Source organism: Charadrius vociferus, unplaced genomic scaffold (genome assembly GCF_000708025.1).
Source record: "Charadrius vociferus isolate BGI_N301 unplaced genomic scaffold, ASM70802v2 scaffold163, whole genome shotgun sequence".
NCBI classification, from domain to species: Eukaryota; Metazoa; Chordata; class Aves; order Charadriiformes; family Charadriidae; genus Charadrius; species Charadrius vociferus.
In genome coordinates, this window is record NW_009648332.1 from 9,396,336 (window position 1) to 9,419,331 (window position 22,996).

A 22,996-nucleotide genomic window follows, 5' to 3' on the forward strand; every position below is an offset into this window, starting at 1 on the left:
GGGTTTGTTGTTTTTTTTTTTTTCCCAGTACTGATCAAGATGATACTTGACTATAAAAATCTTTTTTTTTTTTTTCATTATTTGTGTAAGTGTTGATTCAAGATAAGATACACATGGTCTTTAAGGAAAAGATAACGTTTCAGTGATCTAATAGGCTACACAGAATATGTAACTTTTGGGGCTATCTAGCTTGTGCATTGCTTTGTGTGTATTTGCCAGTGGCAGTTCTAAGAAAAATGTCAGGAACTTTTTGCTATTTTCAGTTTTTATTACAGTGCAAGCAGGCAAATCTAAAGACATAACCACGAGCTTCCTGTTCTGAATCATTTTTGTGACACCGTGAAACCAAAACCTTACAATTTTTGCAGGCCTGACTCTCATGTATTGGCTTGAAATGGAGAGTCTGGATACACAAGGAATATGGGGTTTCTCTGTGTAAAGTAGAATTCAAAGTAAAAGTGCTTGTTTTTTCCTGGCATCTACCACTATAGTGTGTATTTCTGATCTTACGTTGCAGAGTCTATTGAATGGATTAATGTGTTACAAACCCGATGACCCAATTGAATATTTGGAAAGCTGCTTGCAGAAAGTGAAAGAGCTTGGAGGGTCAGAAAAAGTGAAATGGGACACTTTTGTCAGCCCAGAAAAGAAGACCCTACCTCCACTCAATGGAGGACAATCCAGGAGGTCTTTTTTCAGGAATGGTAATGTATTAAGTATAAAAATGATTACATTTTTTGTGCTGTGGGTGGTTTTACATCCGCTACTGAATTATTTTATACTTATTTCTATAGCAGATCATGCCTCATTCTGATTTTCCTTATGTGAAGGACTCAAGGATTCTGTTTCCTTGCATTTTGGGTTTTGTTTTTCTCCTCCCATAACGGATGCTATGCAGGAGAGGAAATTGTGATCCTTTTGCAGCCTAATAATGGGTATTTGCTGTGTAAATGTTTAACAAATTAGTGGAGACATTTCTTGTATCGTACCTAAAACATTTGCAAAGATAGAGTCAAAGTTGACTCAGTGCATTTGGTTTATATTTGTAGTTGGTCCTTACGGATGACGTGCATGATACCTTCAATGCAGTTACACTTTCTAGTTCATATGGGAGCTATATGCTATTTTACTAAATATGCTGTAAATGATAAACACCTAGAAAAAACTGTATCTTATAAAATCTAAGCAAATGTCATACCGATACCTGTAATTATTTTATTTGTGATGTTAACAAAGAGTAATTAGCTCATCTTTCAGTTGCCATAGTTATTCTTCCTTGCCATCCAGCATTTCGTTAAACTAATTAGCAAGAATACTATCTCTGTCACTGTGTACAACATGTATCACCAAAAGAGTTCTGCTGAATAGTACAGGTTATCTGCACAATACAATGCTTTTCTTCTCAGAGGCTGCTGCTGAAGTCTGGGTGCTATGAGCAGATTGTCACAGAAAAGTGGACGTGTTTGTAAAAAACACCAAAGAAAACTGACTCCTGGTGGTTCCAATTTAATCAATCAGCTAAATGGAAGCTAGGACTATTTCATATAGTAACAGCAAGCACATTGTAAAATTAGGAGATATTTATACATTATTTATTATAATTATTTAAAACTGTGTACACCATAGATTTTGAGTTTTCTGTGTATTTCCATAATTCCCAGTTTATCTTACTATTTTACAGTGATGCCTGATAATTCTAACTTCCCCTACCGACGGTATGACCGGCTCCCTCCAATCCAACAGTTTTCAATAGAAAGTGACACCGACCTCTCTGAAACTGCTGAGCTAATTGAGGAGTACGATGTTTTTGATCCTGCAAGACCTCGACCAAAAATTATCCTTGTCATAGGTATGAAGGCAGAGTCCTTTTGACAAGATTTCGTCTTTGTCACTTTGCCTTTTTATCTGTACTGCAAATACATTGAATGCCTATATGTGTTGAAGTACAATTTTTCCATCTGCTGTAGCAAGTAGTGGCAGCCCAATTAGAGTGTATCAGAAAGTGAAATTGATAGCGCTGAGGATATAGCATCCCAACTGTAAGCATTTTAGGGGTTACAGTGAGGACCTGTGGTCATGTTCGGTAGCCTGAATGCCTGTTAGCAGCTGGAGAGCTCACGGTTTGCTTATGGAGCACATCTGCTGGTTTGATTTACTCTAAACCAAACCCGTCTCATGCATTTCAAGACAGCCCCACCATGTGAACCAAACTGTTCCTCCAAAGCGTGCTCCAGCTCTGAACTAAAACACTATTGTAGGTGTACTCAAAGCTGCTGACAAATAAAGGATATTTAAAAATATTGGACAGACAGATCAAAAAGGTGATAGGGAACTGTTGTCCTCTATATTTAGAACCTTGAAAACTGATCTGTCTGTCCAGCTGGAGTGAGCATACATCATCGTTAGCCCGTTGCATTGATAAATTAATCCCTAGTTCTGTTTGGTGAATGAATCCTGTGCCATCTTCAGGAAGAGTGAGCGATCAGTTAGCATCAGTTAATTGTGCTCTCTTCTCAGGTTCTCTTTTGTGTGCTGTTTAGTGTCCTCTCTAAGCGACTTGTACTTTCAAGCCTCAGACAAGCATTCTGTTAAGAGACAGCTGCAGTTTAAGTCTAAATCAATGTTTTATTCTGTTTCTGAATTTAAGTTATTTGAATTAGTTTCCTTGTCGTGTGGGATAGTTGTCTTTCGAAATTTTACCGCCAGACCTAATTCTCTGATTCTCTGGACTGTTCAAATAGTTACAGCACAGGTGCCAGGTGATGGAGAATCCCATTTTTAGTCTATAAAGCCTTATTTATATCAGAGAGAGATATCGCTTCCATAACAGAGAATAGTATGTAGTAAAGTAAAAGAGAATAGAAATGTCTTATCTGTATTATAGAGTGGAATCTCTAGGAACAGCATGTCCTCTAGGCTCCGCATCCAGTTCTCAGAAATGTTATATTGGAATATATTGAAAACAGAAAACCAGGCATTTTTCTAGGTGTTTGTGGTATACCAAAAGAATTGCTTAGGCATTTGAATGTTCTTCATCTTTTGTATCGGAATTACAAATCTCAACATGCGAATCTCTCCATGCATCGTTGAACTATAAAGCTTGCATTAGATGGAGAAATAACACATGTCTTTCTTTCATCTCAATTAATTAGCTAGCCTTCCTTTTCATAAAAGAGAAAAACTGGCTCCTTTTCAGTGACCAGAGAAGGCTCTTAATGCATTGAAATCCATGTAGCTCTACTGCAGTAGAGTGATGAGTGGAGGTTTGGACTAGGTGAAATAAAGAGAGATTGGCTTTCACCTCTGGAACTGAGTGCAGGGGTGTTTGAAGTGAAATCCTTGAATGCCAACATACAGTGATCAGGCCATGGATTTCACAGAGCTTTTCTTTTCCCTCATTTATATCGGGAACATTGTAAACATTCCACAAAGGCTATTTCAGCTTTATTTTCCAACTGAGTTCCTCTGAATCTGTCTATTATAGTGTGATCTGATAGAAACACAATACTATAGGTAGCTTAGCAGCTATCGTCCAATTTTGTACAGTATCGAGAAAATTTCTCCCAAATTCAACTTTCTATGGAGAAAGCACATAAAAACACACACTGGAAAGAATAAAAGAATAACTAATGTATTGAATGAAAGAGAGAAAATGAAAAAAGCTTTACTGTTAATTTCAAGAGACAAATATTGTACAGAAAAAATGTGTTGCATGTTTTTCGGGTTGCGTAAAATGCCAGTGAAAGCTTCAGTTAAGCAAGCTATTTATGTCTAACTAGCGATAACTAACCATGCTGCCTAGCTCTGATGGTACTGGTCCCATTCATTGTTGGGGACTGAAATGAACAGAAGTTAAAGACCTGTCTTCTGCTTCACATGTTAGGTGAACTTTTCTTTAATAATGCATTAGTCTGAGATCTTTTTAATGCTTCCATAAAGGTTTTTACAACTTCTTTGCTTTATGAAATCTGTCATCCTTACAACGAACCAGATAGCTCCAAGGCGAAAGAGAACTCACTTATAAAGGTGGGGGGGTTGGTTTTTTTTCTGTGTTTGCAGAAAAGTCTTCTAGAGAAATGTAAATCTACAAAGCTGCAAAGTGAGTATGTGACTGGATTTCAGAAACATCAGATGGACCCAGCCAGGATGGCACACGTCTGAATCACTGGAAAATTAAGTTTCTAGGGCATTATAACACTAGGAAACTAGATTGTGTTTAAAAATGTGCTTCCTAACATATTTTGACAAACGCATTTTTACTATTGATACAGCCTGAATACAAAGATCTTAAAAAAAAAAAAATACCTGGTGTCATTAGCCCCATAGTTCTGTATTTTTTTAATCTGCGCTTAATTTAAAATATTAGTTAATATAAAAAGAATATGTTTTCCTTTTATAACCAAAGTTTAAAGGATCGATCAAAGATAGTGCTGTCAGCAGTCAGCTGGCCTGTTGGTTTGTTAAATCCAGTCCACAGAAATCCAGTCCTCAGAAATCTTATTATTACTTGAACTTCTTTTGAATTTACAATAATTAAGCTAAATTGAAATTTTGAACTCCATTGACAAAACTAGATTAAAACAACTGCTTTAGTAAAACTTCTTGGGCATACAAATCTTCACTTGAAAACAGTTAGTGAACATAATATTAGATGCAACAACTGTTCCCTAGTCTAGACATCTTCTAAGAAATATGTAAAATAATCACGCTTTTCTTGAATAATGTATAATCTCAGAATAAGTGAAAAGAATGAAAACCAAAAATTATTTGATTTTCCTTTCTTGTGAACAGTTTGTCAGTATGATTTATCAAAGAGTCAGGAATGGATACATAGTTCACTAAATTATAATGATTTGCTGTGGGATGTGTTTTTGTCCTATTACTCTTCTCTTATTTTATTACCTGGATGTTTCCCCTTACATTGTAAGTGGATAATCCCCATTTGCTATAAGGGGCTATTTTTGGATTGAGAAAAACAAAATGTATGGGAAGTTTATGAAGATTAAAGCAAATACTTTATTAGGTTTTTTTCTGCTTGCAACTCTAAATTGAAAGAAGTGCCAAACTACACTTTTTTTTTTCTTTTTTTTTCTGCTTCTCTTTAATGGCAAAGCAAAGCTCTCCCTAACAGGAGTGTAAAGTCTATCTACTTGGTTCCAAAAAGGTTTTTTTCAGCTATTTTTTGGTTTTACAGAGACTGATGTTTTTTCAATTAACACTTCTGTTTTTCTGTCATCTTTTGTATCTCTGCTGGAATATGGATACTGTTTTCCTTGTTGCAAAATTTTGTTTCTAATCTTCTACACATCACCCGTTTATTTTTTGCATTTTTATTGTTTCTGAGGTGCAACATATTATGTTTCAAACTTCTCTTGAGTCTACAGTGAAATAAACTGAATTTCCTTCCTTGGAAGTTTTGTATCTGCAGGAATTAAGCACAGCATTGGCTCCAGTATGTTTTATAAACCCTTTGCTCCAAGCACAGTGACAACCTAGCACCCCTTTTATCCAGTAGTTAGGATTATTGCCAGTAAATAAAGCCACATAAATTCATACTAATAAATGTTGCACATATATATAAACACACACGTACATGAGATGCATTATTTATATGTTATGCTCATTAGATTGAAATATATGGCTTTATATATCAAGAGAGGGTTGCTTATGGAAATCTTTACACAGAACGAGTCATTCCAGTAACGAGTAATATCCTATTCACTCACAGAGCAAAATCTGCTCCATACAAACTGGCAGCAGTCATTGAACAATTAGCTGCACTTCTTTGTGCTGTTGTTTTCATTTATGTAAGAAAAAAGACGCTGAGAATCCAAATTTACTTCATTTTACTCCAAATTTACTATCATTCCACATTACCAAGAGCCTGTAGTAAACTGGGAATCAGTTACTCCAAATTTACTATCATTACACATTACCAAGAGCCTGTAGTAAACTGTAAACTACATGGAATTATCTTGTTTGAACACTTGTATTAGGTACGTTTTTGATACAGGAGTAACACACAATGTAAGGTTTGGTGAAGTGCGTTTGTCATGGGGAAGGCTGAGTGTACCATCAAAGGGAGTGGGGAGAGCCGAAGCAGAATTGCTCTGTAGCCACTTTAGTGGAGGAGGTGATTCCTAGTATATCAGCTGCTTGTGTATCTACAAAAGGGAAACATCCTTTATTCTAACAAAGAGGATATCTAAACTGTCTATCAAAGAAAGGGTTCAAGCTGGAAAAACTAAGCCCATCTAGATCACCTAGATGAACTGAAGTGGAAGAATAGCTGTAAAACCTAACATAATCTGCTGAAAGAAGAGGGAAAGCGTGTGCCTTTTTAGGAGAGAAACAGCAAGTGAACTGAATGAAGGAAAAACATTTTTCAGTTGTAACCTTATTGTACAGAGATAAGATACAGTTTTTCTTTCATTTCTTTGCTTGTGTGTTTTATGAGCTGTATTGACTAGTTGGATGTTACAGATAAATGCTTATATTTGCATTTGTCTTAACTTGGCCTGATTTAAGCATTATTTAAACTAATTGTATAACGATAAAGCCTTTTTCTTCCCAAAGGTATAACTAAACTGTGGGCTGGGTATGGGAACACCTTAGAAATACACAAGTTTCCCTGTGCATTCTCTTCAAATGGGTCCCAATTTGAGTTGCAAAGGCCCGGTGGAGAGTTACCATCACAGTATGAGGGGTACAGAAGGGTTCCTAGTTGACAACTGGTGACATTGAAAGCTCTCTGACATGTAATATTGGGGCATAGGTTTGAACCTGGTTACACAGAGAGTGTCATAACTATATATGAAGCAATATTGTAAAGCTTATCTTACAGTCAAATCTATTAATGTATTAATTATATACATGCCTAAAAGCTATTTATGGGAATAACACAGATAGTATAAAAAAGAGTTATATGATTACTAACAAGAAACTCATTGTATTCATATTTACTTTCATTGCATTGCTGTATTCTTTAAAATTCATAGAAAACGTGTATTATATTTTTAATAAATCTTAATTCTTTGTCTGTTGAAATACAATTCAATGTTCTCACACACAATTCCCCAAAAAATACCTACTTAGTGTTGGGAATTAGTATCAAAACATTTGTTTTGGTTTTGCTTTGTTATGCTATTCAGTAACATACACTTTTCTATATATAAACATTTATTTTTATCATAACAATTGCCTATTTTTACATGCTGGATTCCAGTTTCTCTGCTTTTCACATCCTTTTAGTTCAGACATAGTCTGATTTTTTTACATACATTCTTGCTTCTGCTGTCCAGCTGACCTTCATTTTAGCATTGTCTACTATGTAATGTAGCTGTTTTCTGTGATTTTGGTACCTATTCTGCCTGTGCTATATTGAAGGGTCTCTTCATTCTTCAAGTTGTCCAGCAAGCTGAACCTAAAAAATTGCTTCTCTATCAGATGCTTCAAGCATCAATACCAGAAGTATGCGTGGTTCAATAAAAGTCCTTGTACCAAATCACTATGGAAACATCTCAGCCAATTATTTAATATTTTCCTGTATTTTAAAATTAGAAAACCTCAGAAACTCATGCAAGCATATTTAGGAGCAGATTTTATTAGTTCCATTTCATGACTAGTCCATTGATTTCATTGCCTTATTTAACCAAGTATGATTCTTTCTGACATGAATACGCTTCAGACTTCTGGCTCTGTCTTTGGATTCACAGAATTCAGGGAGGGACTAGTTCATTTGTTTCTTCCTCTACCACAAATCAAGAAAAATTCCTTTCCAGGAACAGCTTTAGAATGAGGTCAAGCCTAAAAGAACAGGTTTACTTTTATTTCGTAGTTAGATTTGTCTTTTTTTTTTTTTACTTCATTTTACAAACTGTTACCTTTATGATCAGGTAAGTGATCTGAATGGCTGGTAACAAGTCACGCAACTGCAAGATTTGCTCTAATAATGGTTAGAAAATTGGTGCTGGTAGCAGAGGTTTCACATGTGATTGGGTACTTCAGATGAAAGATTAATTTAATCTTTTGCTTATGATTACCAATAGGTGGCCCAGGAAGTGGTAAAGGAACACAGAGTTTGAAAATAGCAGAACGTTACGGATTTAACTACATATCAGTTGGTGAATTGTTAAGGAAGAAGATCCACAGCACAAGCAGCAATAGAAAATGGAGTCTAATTGCCAAAATAATTACTAATGGAGAACTGGCCCCTCAGGTATAGCGTATCCTGTGTTAATGTTTATTTTTGAAGGATTTGTACATGCTATATTAATATGCACCATCAAGAAAACCTCCTTTACAATATTAAATAAATAACTTATTTTCTCTGTGAAAGGAAACAACCATAACTGAGATAAAGCAGAGATTAATGCAGATCCCTGATGAAGAGGGTATAGTGATTGATGGATTTCCCAGAGACGTTGCCCAGGCAATCTCCTTTGAGGACCAAGTAAGAGATTGTTTTTATTCTTAAAATAACTTACATATCTATAATAGTTAAGCTTCTTGAAATTAATCAGTAAGATTCCAAGAAAGACTAGATATTGTTTCTGACTGAGCGTTGCTCTTTAAATCTTTGCAAATACAGAACTACAGGTTGACAAAAAGTTATTCTTTTGGTTTACGTTATATTACGTTCTGTCTGAAGACAGACTGTTTTGTAAAAAGGCAATGTGATAGTATAACCAATAATCCAAGCCTCTTGTCTTAGCAATGAAAATCCTCGCAAGATGAAGAAGAAAATAACACCAAATCTAACAATTAATATTTTTTGTATCTTAGTGTTTTAGAAATGGGGAAGGCATTGTATTTCCATATCTATTTCTTCAATTTAATCTACATTAATAGAAACATATTGAAATCAATGCATATCTTCACAATGCTGTCAATCTTAAGTTTATTACAGTGCATTGAAAAGACTGGAATAAAATAAGGGTTAAAACTATCCATGTTTTGCAAGTTTTTGTAAACCAGAAATTATGCTCTTTTTTTAGAAATTTAGATCATTTTGTTATTCTAAGCTACAATTGTAAGGTTTAGTCAGCTAAAACTGTATTCCCGAGTTCTATTCACATGTTGTTTTCATGTGCGTATTTTAAACTAATCTAAAAATACTTAAATTCAGTGGAAAAACAAACGGCTTATGTCATTTTCTGATCAAGTGCTGTTAACATAACAGTTATGGTCACAAGTAAAGGTTGCAATTTCAGTGCTGAATTTTTAGAGCGCCCTTCATGCAGAGCGTTTCAAAGTCCTTCACAGTTGCTGGTGTACTACCATTTCTGTAGTTTGCATTCTAAGTAGCATTGCCAAGACAGAAGTAACAAAAGAACGCAGCTAATGAAGCATTTGATTAGTGTGCTTTTATAAGGTATTATTCTGGGCAAAATTTAGAAGACCAAATTGAGGAAATTAAAGGAAACGGACAAAATAGTTATTACACAAAATAGCCAATGACTGCCAGCTATATCTCTTTATAATTAACAAAAGAGGAGTGTGACTATTTTATAAATGAAACAGCAGAAATTTAGGCTTAATGGTAATTTCCTTCCCTCATTTTTTTGTCCAGTATATTGTGTGATAGTGTGACTTAAGTGCGTTTCTTCGTGCTATAATTTTGTGCTGAGGTGCTTCATGAAAAAATGAGGGATGTGAAACTGGAAGAACTGACAGGAGTTAAATTAAGTGCTTCAAGTTATCCTGGGGTCGGATTCTCCCTCTACAAAGGAAAACCAGATAAACAACACTTGAGCACCCATCACAGGGTCCATTAGTAGTACCACTAAGAAGTGGAGTCCAGGAGGTAATAGAAAACGCTCAGGCAATACTGTGCTGTAGAAGGAGAGAAAGATGGACGCTATGTTTCATATATGTTTGAACCCTCTCTTTGCACCATTCTAGTATGCTTTTATAGTATTTCCTCATTTAACTTGAAATATTCCCCTCTGCCAGCCTGGTTAGCTCTTACTGACTATAGAAAACTACATGGAAAAAAGACTGATAAAATGACTGGTGACAGAAATCCTGACTTGGGCTTCTTTTTAGTATGTGCTATTCCTTCAAGGATGCTGTAAATTGGTCTTTTTTTTTTTTTTTTTGAGAAAAGAGAGGATGGATTTAGTCATTTTAGACCTGACTATATTCTCAGAGAGTTCCTTTGTTTTCAGTCTGATGGGATTTGCTAAATCATACTCCTCAAGGCCTGATTCTGCCTGAAAGATAGATGACTATCTGAGTCTCTAAAAAAATCACAGAGCACTTCATATAGGGCCACCTTTCAATCTTACCTGTTCTAAAATAAATATGGGAAAGGAAAGAAGGAATCATAGAGCTTTTATAGAAGCATAGGACAGAAGATTTGGTCTATTTAGGCTCCTGCTTTTTCACCTTTCTTTGCAGCTGACCTCTTATATGAGCGTATCTAAGGCCATGGAAATAAATGTCCAAAGGATATACCTATTTCAACATACAATATTTATTTAATCCAGTGGGATATGTTCAGTGTTTTATCTTCAATTTATATTTTAAAGAAATAAAATATGCTTCTTGTTTCTTTAAAATTCTCTGTTTAGTAATCCGTAATGCTACACACATAAGTAGGAAGGTCTTGTGGTAAGGAAAGGGGACTATCAGCAGATGTGGTACCCATCGTCTTTCACAGGATGAAGCTGACAGTAATCCATGGCATGTCAGGTTATTTACATTAAATGTGCTAACATTTTTAAGGCACTCAGAGGTCCCTCAATGGGAAATGCAATTGAGTTGTGGAGAATTTAGTAATTAACTGTTGTGATAATTTGTGTAGGTCTGCAATTAAAGATGCAACACGGGTGTTTTCCACAGTTTAGAAATGTTACAGCTTTCTTGCTAGCAGTGTGTAGAAGAACAGAACAGAATTGTTCTCGTTAGCCAAAAGTGGCAAAATGAGAAATAATTAGTTGGAATTTCAGCAAAGAAAGTTTTGATTAAATAGTAAGGCACTTTATAATTAGAAGATCTATTAAGCAATGGAACATCCTTTTGAAGAAAATGGTGAAATCCCCAAAAATGCAAATACTCAAATCACATTATTCTGTAATACATATGCCTTATTCTTACAAAGACATCCCCTGTAGAACACTGAAATCTGTTGATAGGAAGTTCTGAATAAGAACTAATTCTTATTGCTATGATTAATTTTGTCATGGGTGAATACTTATTCTTACAGATGGTCCCTTTAAGGCCGTTACATAAGCAGCAGCAAAAGTTGTATGACACAAGCCGTTTTAAAGGTTACATTTAGGGGAACTGCCAAAAGATGCATGAAGTAGGTGTTACTATTTATATAACTGTTTTCCCTCATTCATGATCTCTTCACAACTGTTAATTGTTTTGATTACAAAGGTTCTAAAATGCAATTATGTGCTTTCAAACAGTGACTTTACACGTTATTTGTTCTATAAAGCAGCTAGAACAATTTTGGATTTTATGATTTAAATTAAAATAATGGTGGTAAGTTTGTATAAGAGTAAATAGAATACGCTCACTTTCTCAGTTCTTTCAGCCATATAGGATATAGAGTAGATACCAGTGGGAGGAATGAGCAGCAGGGACAAGGGTGAATGTTCATTTATCCTTCATCATTTGAGTATGTTGGGGTGGGTATTCATCTATAATCCCATGGAAGCTTGAAATAAACAAAGAAGCATTCATTTTAAAGGTAGCATTTTCCACTGTATAGCCTTTCTTCTTTGCCCTTGTTTACACAGACAGAAACAAACTAACAATATAAGTAATAATACCAAAAATAAATTGTGGGGGGAGAATGTGAAGGACAAGTTATTAAACTGAATGGAAATAGAGATGAGTAATACAAGATATTGAGAGAGTAGGTAAGGCTGAAACAGAGACTGAACAAATGTGAGGAAAACAGGAAGTCGATAAACAAAACAGGCTGCAAAAACCTAACATCATTATAGTTCAAGAAAACATGTCTGGTCTTTATTAATCTTAAGAAGTCTATATTGTATTGTTATCCATATGTTGTTCCTCTTGGTGAGGTATGATGCAGTGGGGTCAAGAAAATATCTGGACCCCATGTCACGTAAATGGCCAGGAAGTCAAAACTTGGACTAGATGTGAGCTCGCCACAGTCATCAGTGAAAGACGTATCAGGAGAGAGCCTGTATGGTTTTTGGTCTAAGCCACGTCATCTCCCCTTTCTCCACCAGTGCATGTTGTGGACAGTAGGTGATGAACAACTGAAAAGCAAGGCACAAAGGGCATAAAATCCATCTTGCTCCCAAACACTAACACTATAGTTCCCTGAACACTCTTTACTGAACCTTTTTATATATACTATTACGTGGCTTTCACCAGTAAGAACTGTGCTGAGTTATTGTAAAGATAAACTAATTTATATTGGAAATGGTTCACTGTATTAGTAGCGGAAAAGGTCAGCTAAGGTGCCTGGTTTCTCTTGCAAGCACATGTAAAATCTAACTGTGCTGTGTTTGCCGACATCTTTAATGTAAGAAATTATTTATGCTAAAATAATTCATTCCGTTTTATGGCTTACATAGCTGTTACTGAGACGTTACACTGTTTGAGCTTTCATAATTCCTTCATTTTGTGAAAAAAATCAAATGGACACATATATGTCTGAACTCTAGTTACAATACCTGTCCTGCATAATGTTCTAGTATAGAAATACACAATGGTAATGAATTCTTGTTGAACTTCGCTTGTGGTAGCTCTTGGTACTGCCAGCACGTTTTTATCCCTTTGACTAACCCAGAAGCTGAACTTTTCTCTGGGAAAAAATGTTATTTTTAGTAAACGAGTCAAAGCAAACCAACTTATGCTAACATTCCCAAACATAGGTATAGCTAAAAGATGACAATTTCTTCCTTATTATGTTGCCAGACTCTTGTGGACAGTAAGTTCTCAACATGTTGCTAGGCAGAATTGTATTAAAACACATTGCATCTCAATGACTAAAGTGCCTAACATAATGCAATGTATCATTTGCAGTACTCACAGTATTTCTTTTTCTGCTCAGATCTAGAAATCAGAAGTAGCAAATGCTGCTTCCAAGCAATAATGTCAATCTGGAATAAGTGGATTAAAAAGCACTCTACACATCTGAGGAATTTTACATTTGAATTAAAGCTTTTTTCCCTCTCTTTTATTGAGTTTTGTTAATATCATTGTTCCTATCATCCATATATTTAGAGCAGGAAAGAAGTCTTTAAGATGACATCAGTGATGTTTTCAGATTTTCGGCAATGCTTGCCAACCAGCAGCAACTCTGCTGTTCTCGTCGCTTCCTTACACCAGCTTTCTTTCTTAATGGTCAGCTACTCATTGCAGGTACATTGCACCCTCATAGGCATGAGCACTGCAGTTTTCTCTCATTTTCTCTCAGTTTTCTCTGAACGTCTTATCTGAGTTGAAATAAGGCCTGTATTTTTCTCTTTGAAGACTGAATACGTGCCATATAACTTCTCTCATTGGAAGTCTTGGATTGTTGCCAAATCCTGATTCTTCCATTTCTGAATTCCAGAAAGCAGAATCAATACTGCCAACACTTTTCATAGGGGTGCTTTTAATAGAGCCCTGAAGTCACGTGACTATGAGAATCTCAGCTCTCACTTTAAAACAAAGTTTCAGGTTGTCATGGTTGTGGAGAAAAAAACGACAACATTGAATTTTAATGTCTTAAAAGCAAATAGAACTTCCCATTTATATATTTGTTTTAAATATGTGATAATTTCTGGGTTTTGATAAGTTTTAAACCCTTCTGTGCTGTGGTGCAGATTTAATACTGATTATTTAGCTTTTCAGTTTGAGCCACAAATTTCTAAGGTATCCATGATCTCTGCTGAGTGCAAATAGTAGAAAGGTGTTTAGATTCCAAGCACACATTTGAAAATGCCAAGGAGAAAATGGTTTATTTACCATTAACCTGTCAGCTTGAAATTCAGCAAGTCACCTACAGTACCAGCGTGCTCGAGCATGCTAAATATCTTCCTCTCCAGTAACACTGTAATGAAATGCCTGTGACTGGTGTGTTGAAATCAAATGACTTGTGAAGAAGAAACTGAAGTTTGACTTTCTGAGTAATCTCTCACATGGCAATAACTTTTTACCCTTCCCAGGAGAAACAATTTCTCACTTCAGTATTTTCCAGTTAATTTCAATGACTGGTTTGATTTGGGTTTTTTTCCCACTTTAGTCATTCATGCATAACTTTCCTTCAGATTTCAGTAATTCCTTCACCAACATTAACCCTGCTAGTTTTCATAGACTAAGTGCAGATGAAATTTGCTTAAAATACATTAATTGTGAGTTTTGTCAATAGTGAAATGAAACATGGAACAGGTATTAGAATTAATGAATATTCATTAATGAATGTAATTTAATTCCTCGATAAAGGAGAAAGACTGTTTTTGTAGAAATTATTTTAAAAATATTGTTGCGTTATGTGGACAGGGTGACAAAACTGTTTGAAGAAGTAAAATCATAATTTATATAATAAAGAGGCAGTAAATTTTATCTGATTCTTTGTTTAAAACATCCTTAAGAATATTCATAAATGCACTACACCTACAAAGAATAATTAGTTCATCTCCTCTGTGATTCAAGTTAACTTTTTAACTCCCGAATATATTCCTTATGAAAATTAATATGGGAATTGTGCTAAAATAGAGCAAACTATGTAAATGAAACAATATAGGATGCTGGGAAAAACTTGAGCAGTTTTCAACCAGAGGTCTACTTAGACCTTTCTTTGTAGCATTAACGTTAGTGTTTACAGCTAGGGATTTCTATTGACTAGTTGCCCTACACAGGTGAAAGTCTGAGTCATTTCTCCCTAAAGACACCTCCCTCTCTCAGTCAATTCTTAGGGCGCCTAATTATGTAGTCTGGGCAAGTTGCTGGGAGCTTATTTCTTGGGCAGTATGAATATAATTCAAAAACAGTTACCAGAAAAAATTCTGTCTGCAGGATTCATTCTTTGACAACATGATTCATGGTTTTGCTTTTCTAAACCAAGAGAAAAAATATGCAAACAGTCTAGTAACCCAGCAGAGATGGAACTATAAAAAGCAAATCAGTAATTACAAGGGAGAGCACCCATACAATGGACATAACCTAGCTTGCTAGTAACTTCTACCAATTAGAATAAAATGCACTGTTAAATTAATGACAATTGTTCATGAGTTGTCATTTAAGTTTTCTCAGGAGTGTCTAGTAGAACATAACAGGAATTAAGAAACAGACCATTTTCGTCTTTTGCCTAATGAGGAATAATGAGAGAGAGTGTAATCATCTAATTTCTAGCAAACAACCACACTACTCTCACTAACAAGAGGAGATGTAGAAAATATCCCCAGAGAGAAGAGAGCAGCTTTACACTTATACTGCTTTACGTCAATAACACCACCAGCTTGCATGGAATTACTCTCAATTTACTCCTTGTTCCAGTTTATGAAGGAGATTCAGACCCAAAGACAATAGGATTTACTTACTAGTAAATACTGTTTTAAAAAATGAGAGGATGTACCCACCAATTTTCTTCTGAGTTGATGCCATATGTTCTTTGTCTCACTTAAAATTCAGAAGGTTGTGAATTACCAGAAACCTGTCTGTTCTCATAGGCAAAAATTCTCCTTTCTGCTGAGTTACAGTTAGTAAGTAGTCGAATTCACTTCCCTAAGCCCCACAGTCCTTCCTCATATGCATTTCTGGGCATGAATAAGACCCTCCACCTTCAACACAAGATGAGTATGTTATGGGAAATCAGCATGAAGGAATCCAGTTTTTCTGTCTGTGCTGGTTCTGTAGACCTTTCCTACAAGTTGAGTCTCAGAATAAAACTTATTCCCTAGTTATAAAAATCAACAAAAATTAGTTCCAAGTTAAAAAAATAGGTGTTTTCAAATGAGTCATAAAACCCCCTTTTCCTTTGTTAGAAAAAGTAATTTGTACTCATATTTAGGTAGGAGAACTAGTTATGTTTTCAGAGAAGTTAATCCCAGATATCCATACGTTCACACTAGTGTGTTACATTCCAACTTAAAGTATTTATAAGCACGTCTTGCAGGCAGGTGCAGTTGAAGTAAGTAGAAGTAGAGAGGTTCATGAAAACAAGAGTGAAATTCAAGGGTTTACCTTGAAGGTTGTAAATGCAAGTAGGAGAAATATATTAAGTACTATTAGGTCTATATACCTATGGATATAGAAGTTACCCTTTTGTGCATCTAAAGCCAAGCAGAGGCTTGTGTTTATTAAATGGCTTTCAGCTGCTTCCTGATGATAAAGGTGTGTATTCTGCAGGCAAAAGATGAATTCATAGAGGCATCACATAATCAGAATCTGCTTTGTATTCCTACCTCAAATATGCTTGAATTACTTTTTTTTTCCACTTCAAAAAACCTTTTAGACAATACTTCATTTGAAACTAGGCTTCTTGAACTGAGAATTTTAAACCATTGTTTTCACTGACTTTTTATTTCTGTGAGTGAAATGTATTTCAAATTAGAAATGCCAGAGTGTCAGAAGAAATAGTTTTAGTTCCTGGGATTCTGATACCGTCTTTTGTGTTGTTGCTGTTACTAGTCAAAAAATTAACACCACCACTACTCAACTCCTGTAGAGAACTTTCCATTTTAAAAAAGCAGTAGGAAATACTTAAAGCCTAATTAATTAATTTTCCACAGTAATTACTGTGTTGTACCTCATTATTATCCTCATTTTAGAACTAGGAGAAAAAAAAATTAAGCCCAGGGCATGCTTTCCCATTTTCGTAAAAAGGAACTGACCTCTGAAAGCAGTGCAGTTTGTGTGAGGTAGGCAGATGAGAATCTGCATACCTGATGGCATCAGAGTGGCTTTCAGATCCTTCCCTTGCTGTGGGGCTGCACTTACTCAGCCACAGTTTCTGTAAAGAACTGGTATTGACTGTGGAAAGCTGCACACTCATGTTTGTGTGAAACGAGACCTTCCCTTTGTCTCCTTCCTTTTTTTCCTTTAGGGCTAATAATTTAGCAAGAGGTCTATTTATTGTAAGTACTCTCTGTAAGGTTTGATGCTATATGTGAAGTTATGTGATATGCAAAAGCTTAGGTCCTACACTTGAGGTCTGGTATGACTTCACAGATCTGAGTACATGGTAGATGCTAGTCCTGAAGATGTTTGGGAGCAAGCTTTGAAAGTGAAGAGAAGGCCAGCTACAGCTTGGAGCATCTAAAGGTTTCTTACCATCTTTCTTCACTATTATTAGGATCCACAGAAATGGAAATACTAAATAAAACCACTAACTTGTATAAACTCTTTTTGTCCTTCATGTTACCAGATCCCTGATTTGCAGTTATAATTTCTGAGTCCCTGTGTAATGTATATTAGGAAGTTCCAATCAGCTGGATGTCCACACTGGGACTTGAGATGTCTCTGTGCTCAGTCCGCTGCCATGTGCATCAGCCATTCCCTTTCATGAGGTAGTGTTCCATAACCTAAAAGGCTTTGAAATTAGTAGCATATTTTTTTCAGAATCTCTGTCATAATTTGGATTTCTTTACTACTGTACGCTCTTTAAATTCCCAACTTCTGATTCCTCATTATGCTTCTACTACTAATGAAGCAACCTTTACTTAACAGAGCTACTTTTAATAATGTCCATATTGCATGGAAGTCTAACACAGAAACTTACTTTCATAGTCTTTCATATGAATAATTCTGTGCCTTAAAGCTACTATGTGGTCGTAAAATTAACTGTCATAATGAATTCATCCCATGAAAGGACAGAATAACTGTCAATTATGTATTTAAAATAGTCTGAAAGGGGGAGAAAGTTACTCTTTATGTTAACATTGAGGTAGATGTGTTAGAGGTAGCACAGAGCTCTCCCACTGGCAGTTACTTAAAAAAAAATAGATTACAAGGTTAATTGTTTCAAAATCTAATAGATACTCATTAAAAATTACCAGAATTCATATTTTTGGGGTTTGTTTTGTAATTTGTGTCCTCCTGTCTCCAATCATCCACAATCTGCACAAAAAATAACTTGATTTTCTTTAAAATTCTATTTAATTTTCTATAATGATAAAGAGGCTACCATCCTGCTTGCTAGTTCTTCTTATCAGACTGTCCTGTATCATTTGAAAATGGCTCTGCTTTTTAGCCACTTTCTACTTACTTATCTCCGTATCCTACTCTGTTAGTGACCTCCTTCGTAAAGGCTAATGACCGTCATCCCAGTTTTGAAAAGTTGTATTTGTTTCTTTTGACTTCAGAAGAACCTTTTTGTGCTCAGACTGCCAGGAGAAAAGACCAGACTGTACTTCAGGTTGTATTCCCTCAAATGACAGAAACCCAGCTAGATGGGGTTTTTTGGTTTTTTGAACTTGGTCTTTAGTTTTCCAGATTGTCCACCTGTGAATTCTTGAGTATTCAGTCTAGTATATGGTTGTCTTTAGGTAACTGAACATCCTTGGGTCGAGGGCCCTAGGTGTAGACAGTGTTCGGAAGCATAATTGGTTTGTTCTGCGCTCAATAGCAATGCATTAATAAAAACTGTATAATGAATATAAAGATATAAATCAGTTCCTTCTTTACACAGTAGTATTTATAATACATGTAGATGTTTTGGTGATGCTTTTGTATAGCTCAAATTTGGCTGTCAAATTTACATAGTATGAAGATGAATAAAGACAAAATTACTCTGTAGATAGGGAACATCATGAGAAAAATGTCTATTTAGCATTCTTGAGCATCCACCATCATTTGTGATGTAACTAGATTATGTCATTTCTAGAATAATAAGTTAATTTTTTGCTAATATTAGTTGAAGTCTGAGCTTTTTTGTTCAGGTGAGTAAAGACAGCAGAAATAACTTTGTTCTTGTATGTGAGAACAAATAAACCCTTTTTAATTTGCTATTGGATAAATGTGTACACAGCACAATAAGGTTTGTTTTTATTTCAAATGCTTCTTACAGAGAATTCTAATATGTTTTAAAAGGCAACACTAGGCTAGTGAGAAAAAAATTTTTAGGTGAGTCTTCAAAGAGAGGTAGGTACCTTTGTAACAACCAGGTAGAGGAAAGAACAAAATCAGATCTTATTAATATGGTTAATATACACTTGTAGCCCCATTTTTAAAATCATGTGAATTTAGGTGTCTGAGTGACTTGTGTCCTTCCCACCCCATATACTAAATAGTGGTGACCTCTGAAGATTGCCTCTGAACATTTAGCAGCATTCCTAAGAAAGTGGGGCCATCATTGCTTCCCCCGGCTCAAGCACCAGAGGTATCTCTTCTACAACTGAAAGCGCGAGTAACCAGAAATTACGAAGAACACTGAAAGCCATGAGGGCAACTTGAATTTAACTGGGAAAGAGCTAAACTTCCAAAAAAACCTTTTTTCTCATTGCTGTAAGGCTGTACTACCTGAACAGTAGTGTGGGGATGGGTGTGAGATAAAAAGTGCTTACCACACAGACCAAAAAGGACAGGAGAAATTAAAATCCTCTTAGCCGCCACACCCAACCTTTTGAAAAGTGCACTGAAGCTTGGGTGAGATTTAGAGAAACAGAGAAAGTGTTATAAGAAACTGGATCTTGGGAGAAGTCTGTTTTCACCTGGTCCTAGGCATCAGTTAGCTTCATAGCGGCTGCAGGATGTTAAATACCACCTTACTTACGGGCTTTTTAGGTGGAAACTATACAACCATTTTCCTGCAGAATATGAGACATATTTTGCTCTTTTTAAAGATTTTAATTTTAGCTAGGGGAACCTTCTGGTAATGCAAATGATCAACATAGTCTAGATAAGGTTTCTGGGGTGAAGTAAAAATTTTTCATTGAACTTTTTCCTTAACATTTTGGGTGAAACAAATTGACTAACCTGCACATAAGGCAAACAAGCCCTTCCTTAAGCTTACAAATTTAGATGAAAAAAAAAACCCAAACAGAAAATGAATGACTTCATCAAGTTCCAACTTACACAAATATAGGATATCTGAGCCTAAGCTAATAATGGAATTCCTCAATCTCCTGTAGTGCTGGATAGTCAACTTAATAATCACAGACTTCTCAAATTGCTCTTTCCACAGATCTGTACCCCAGATTTGGTGGTGTTTCTGGCATGTTCCAGTCAAAGGCTGAAAGAAAGGTTACTGAAGCGTGCTGAACAGCAAGGGAGACCTGACGATAACCTGAAAGCCACTCAGAGGAGACTAATGAATTTCAAGCAGAATGCCGTCCCATTGGTTAAATATTTCCAGGAAAAAGGGCTAATCATCACAGTAAGTCCTTCAGTACATACCTCTGAAAACTTAATTGTTGTCGTGGTTATACCTGGCTTCTTAGACCTTTTGCTTTAAGATAGGCTAAATGAGTCAAATTGTGTTTTATGTATACACCATGGTTACTCAAAGCAAACTTTGAGTTTGCTGAGAGGGTATTTTCTGCAAAATGCAGAGCAAAATTCATATGCATGTAGATGACATGGTAAGCACCATGTCAATTCTTTGCAGCAGGTATAAATTGCGTTGCCAACTAGTTGCAAACCCTTTCCTCAGAAATTACTTGCATGAAAGAGCTTGCTTGAAACACTGGTTGCTATTCCAGTACCACCAGTTTCATCCCTTGCAAATAGTTGTGTACTTTTGGATGGTTGTCTCAAGAGAAGAGGAAGGCAGAAAAAAATTACATTCTAACAGAAAGTGTATCTTGAGTTGGATTAAATCAATACAGGTTCTTCAAGTAATAAATATATCTGGCTGTTGACTGACTCCTGTAAATAAAAAGTCCATAGATTATTTTATCTTAGGTTAAATATGCCTTATTATGTGGTCTCCTACAAGCTTTAACATTTCAGATAAAAATTTTGATCACAGTAAAATTGCAATGTAAATAGAACACTTGGATATCAGTAAGAATACCGATTTCTGCAATATTTGGGGCAAGAGAAAATATCTCTAAACATAGAACATACCAAAAGCTGCATTCATAAATAAAACCAGAAGTACTTCATAGAAGTAGGGCTAGCAAGTACTGCTGAAGTATTTAAGTGCTTAATGATGATGAATTCAATGACCAGTTGACAACGGTTGAGTTAGTGACATGTTCTAAATTATGGACTGTGTCTTGTAATAGTGCACAGAACTTGGTACCACATATGGTACCATGAGAGCACAGACAGTCTGTTTTATTTCTTTTGATAGCCTAAATAACCTAGGTAGTTCACATTGCTGTGTTCTCCTCATGGCCGATATGACTAATTCTATGTGCTGGTCAGATTCATGAAGGGCCAAAGCATCCTTAATTGCAAAGTCATCTAATGATGTTGATAGCCTTAGGAATGCACTTCAACATCTTTCTGAATTTCAAAATGAAAATCCCGGGAAATTATTACATTGTTTTCTCCAGAGGGTATCTTTTCTGTTTGAAGATTTTGATTAACTCTGTGTGGAAGGGTGAGATGACGAATTCTTGGAAGTTGTTCTTCATCATTGAGGAAGTGTGTATTTTGTGACATTTCTATAGCCTTTACAAGTGGTCTTCCTATAGAAAGCATGCCTAGCTCTTCAGGGAAAATGTGCCTTTGTAGATAAAGCGTGTGGGGCATCTGAATAGAATTCCTTTTCTGTGATGAGACGTGTAAAACAGAGGATGTTTTTCCTATTGAGGTTTTGTCTCCTACTTTTTAGCTCTGTTTCTTTAGGTAATTTAAATTGTAGTGTTCACCTTAGATATCTCTTTTCTTTTTGAACAAAGCAGATCTTTGTGATGGGTATGGAAATAGTAACATGGCATGTGAACATTATATTACTGTCCACTACAAGAGAAGGAAACAGCATATGCAGAAAATACTGACTTGGCAACATGTCAAAAAAGTCTTTAATATGAAAAAAATCTGCAAGATTTGAATCTGCTTATTAGCTATATGGTATCTACTCAAAGTCTGTTAATATCATTTCATAGAGATCTAGAAATTACTCTAGATTTATGTCAGTGTAGAAGTGAAGAGAATTACACTTTGGAAGGGAGATTCTGTTGTTCACCTGTCATAAGAGCTGCTACAGTGCAGTTGTGTTTCCCTTGTTGCAAAACCAGGATGCATTAGTAAAGCCAAACCCTGAGAGTTAGATGCATGAGTAATTTTATGGCCAGTGCATGAAAGGATCCCTTTCTGTAGAAGATAAAGAATATATATGGCAGACCTGATTTCCATAGAATTTCGTTGCATGTAGAAGATATATTTTGCAGTTGCCTAGGGCAACTAAGTTGGTGGAGGATAAATGAGGAAAAAGGAGTGGCTGGGAAAGGAGTAATAAAAAGAGATTAAGCATGCATACTCCAGAGTATGTAAGCAACTGAAAATTTCTACAAAAGGACATTTTTTAAAACCACATGACCTTGAAACAGAGGAAACGTATGCTAAGTCCTCATAGAAGCTTACATACTACAGAGCAAGCTGTAAATTTTAAGTTAATAATTCTAAAAAATGGTTATTTTGTCACCATTTGTTCCTTTTCTTTGTGCTCAATTTATAGATCAGCATTATCTATAGAGTTTTGACATTCTTCTGACAACATAACTTCTTTTCATATGTTCATTTGTTGGAAATTCATTTGTCCAATTGAAAATCTAAGTATGTTTCTGCCAACTTCCCATCCTATTCCTTTAAGCAAACATCAGTGGAGATAACAGATGTTTTCTTACTCCAAATGGCTTTGATCCCATTGTCTTCTTCACTGATGAACTTGAGCTTTCTTTTGGTTTTGAAAAAAAAAAAAACCAAACCCAAATCATATATTTTTTCATAGCCTTCCATCAGTGGAAAAGACAGAAATTTCTTAGAAAGCCATAGGATCCAACGACCATTGCAGTCTTCATCACCACCTTCTCTTGGTGGAAGCCTTGTATCTTCAGCTTGCCTTTACTAGCGTGTGTCTGTATAATACACATGTAATATGAACACTTCTACATACATTTGATGTACTTGT

At 35.6% G+C, this 22,996-nt stretch overlaps 1 protein-coding gene across 1 annotated transcript in view; it reads left to right on the plus strand.

Annotated features, from left to right (window-relative positions):
- The first annotated feature begins 520 nt into the window (after positions 1-520).
- Positions 521-22,996, plus strand: part of AK5 (adenylate kinase 5) — a 90,995-nt gene continuing 68,519 nt past the window's right edge. The window contains exons 1-5 of the mRNA XM_009884685.1: positions 521-704; positions 1,682-1,849; positions 8,049-8,218; positions 8,339-8,452; positions 20,099-20,290. Of these exons, the coding sequence (XP_009882987.1) occupies positions 536-704; positions 1,682-1,849; positions 8,049-8,218; positions 8,339-8,452; positions 20,099-20,290 (813 nt within the window). The 5' untranslated portion in view covers positions 521-535. The remainder of the gene's footprint in view (positions 705-1,681; positions 1,850-8,048; positions 8,219-8,338; positions 8,453-20,098; positions 20,291-22,996) is intronic.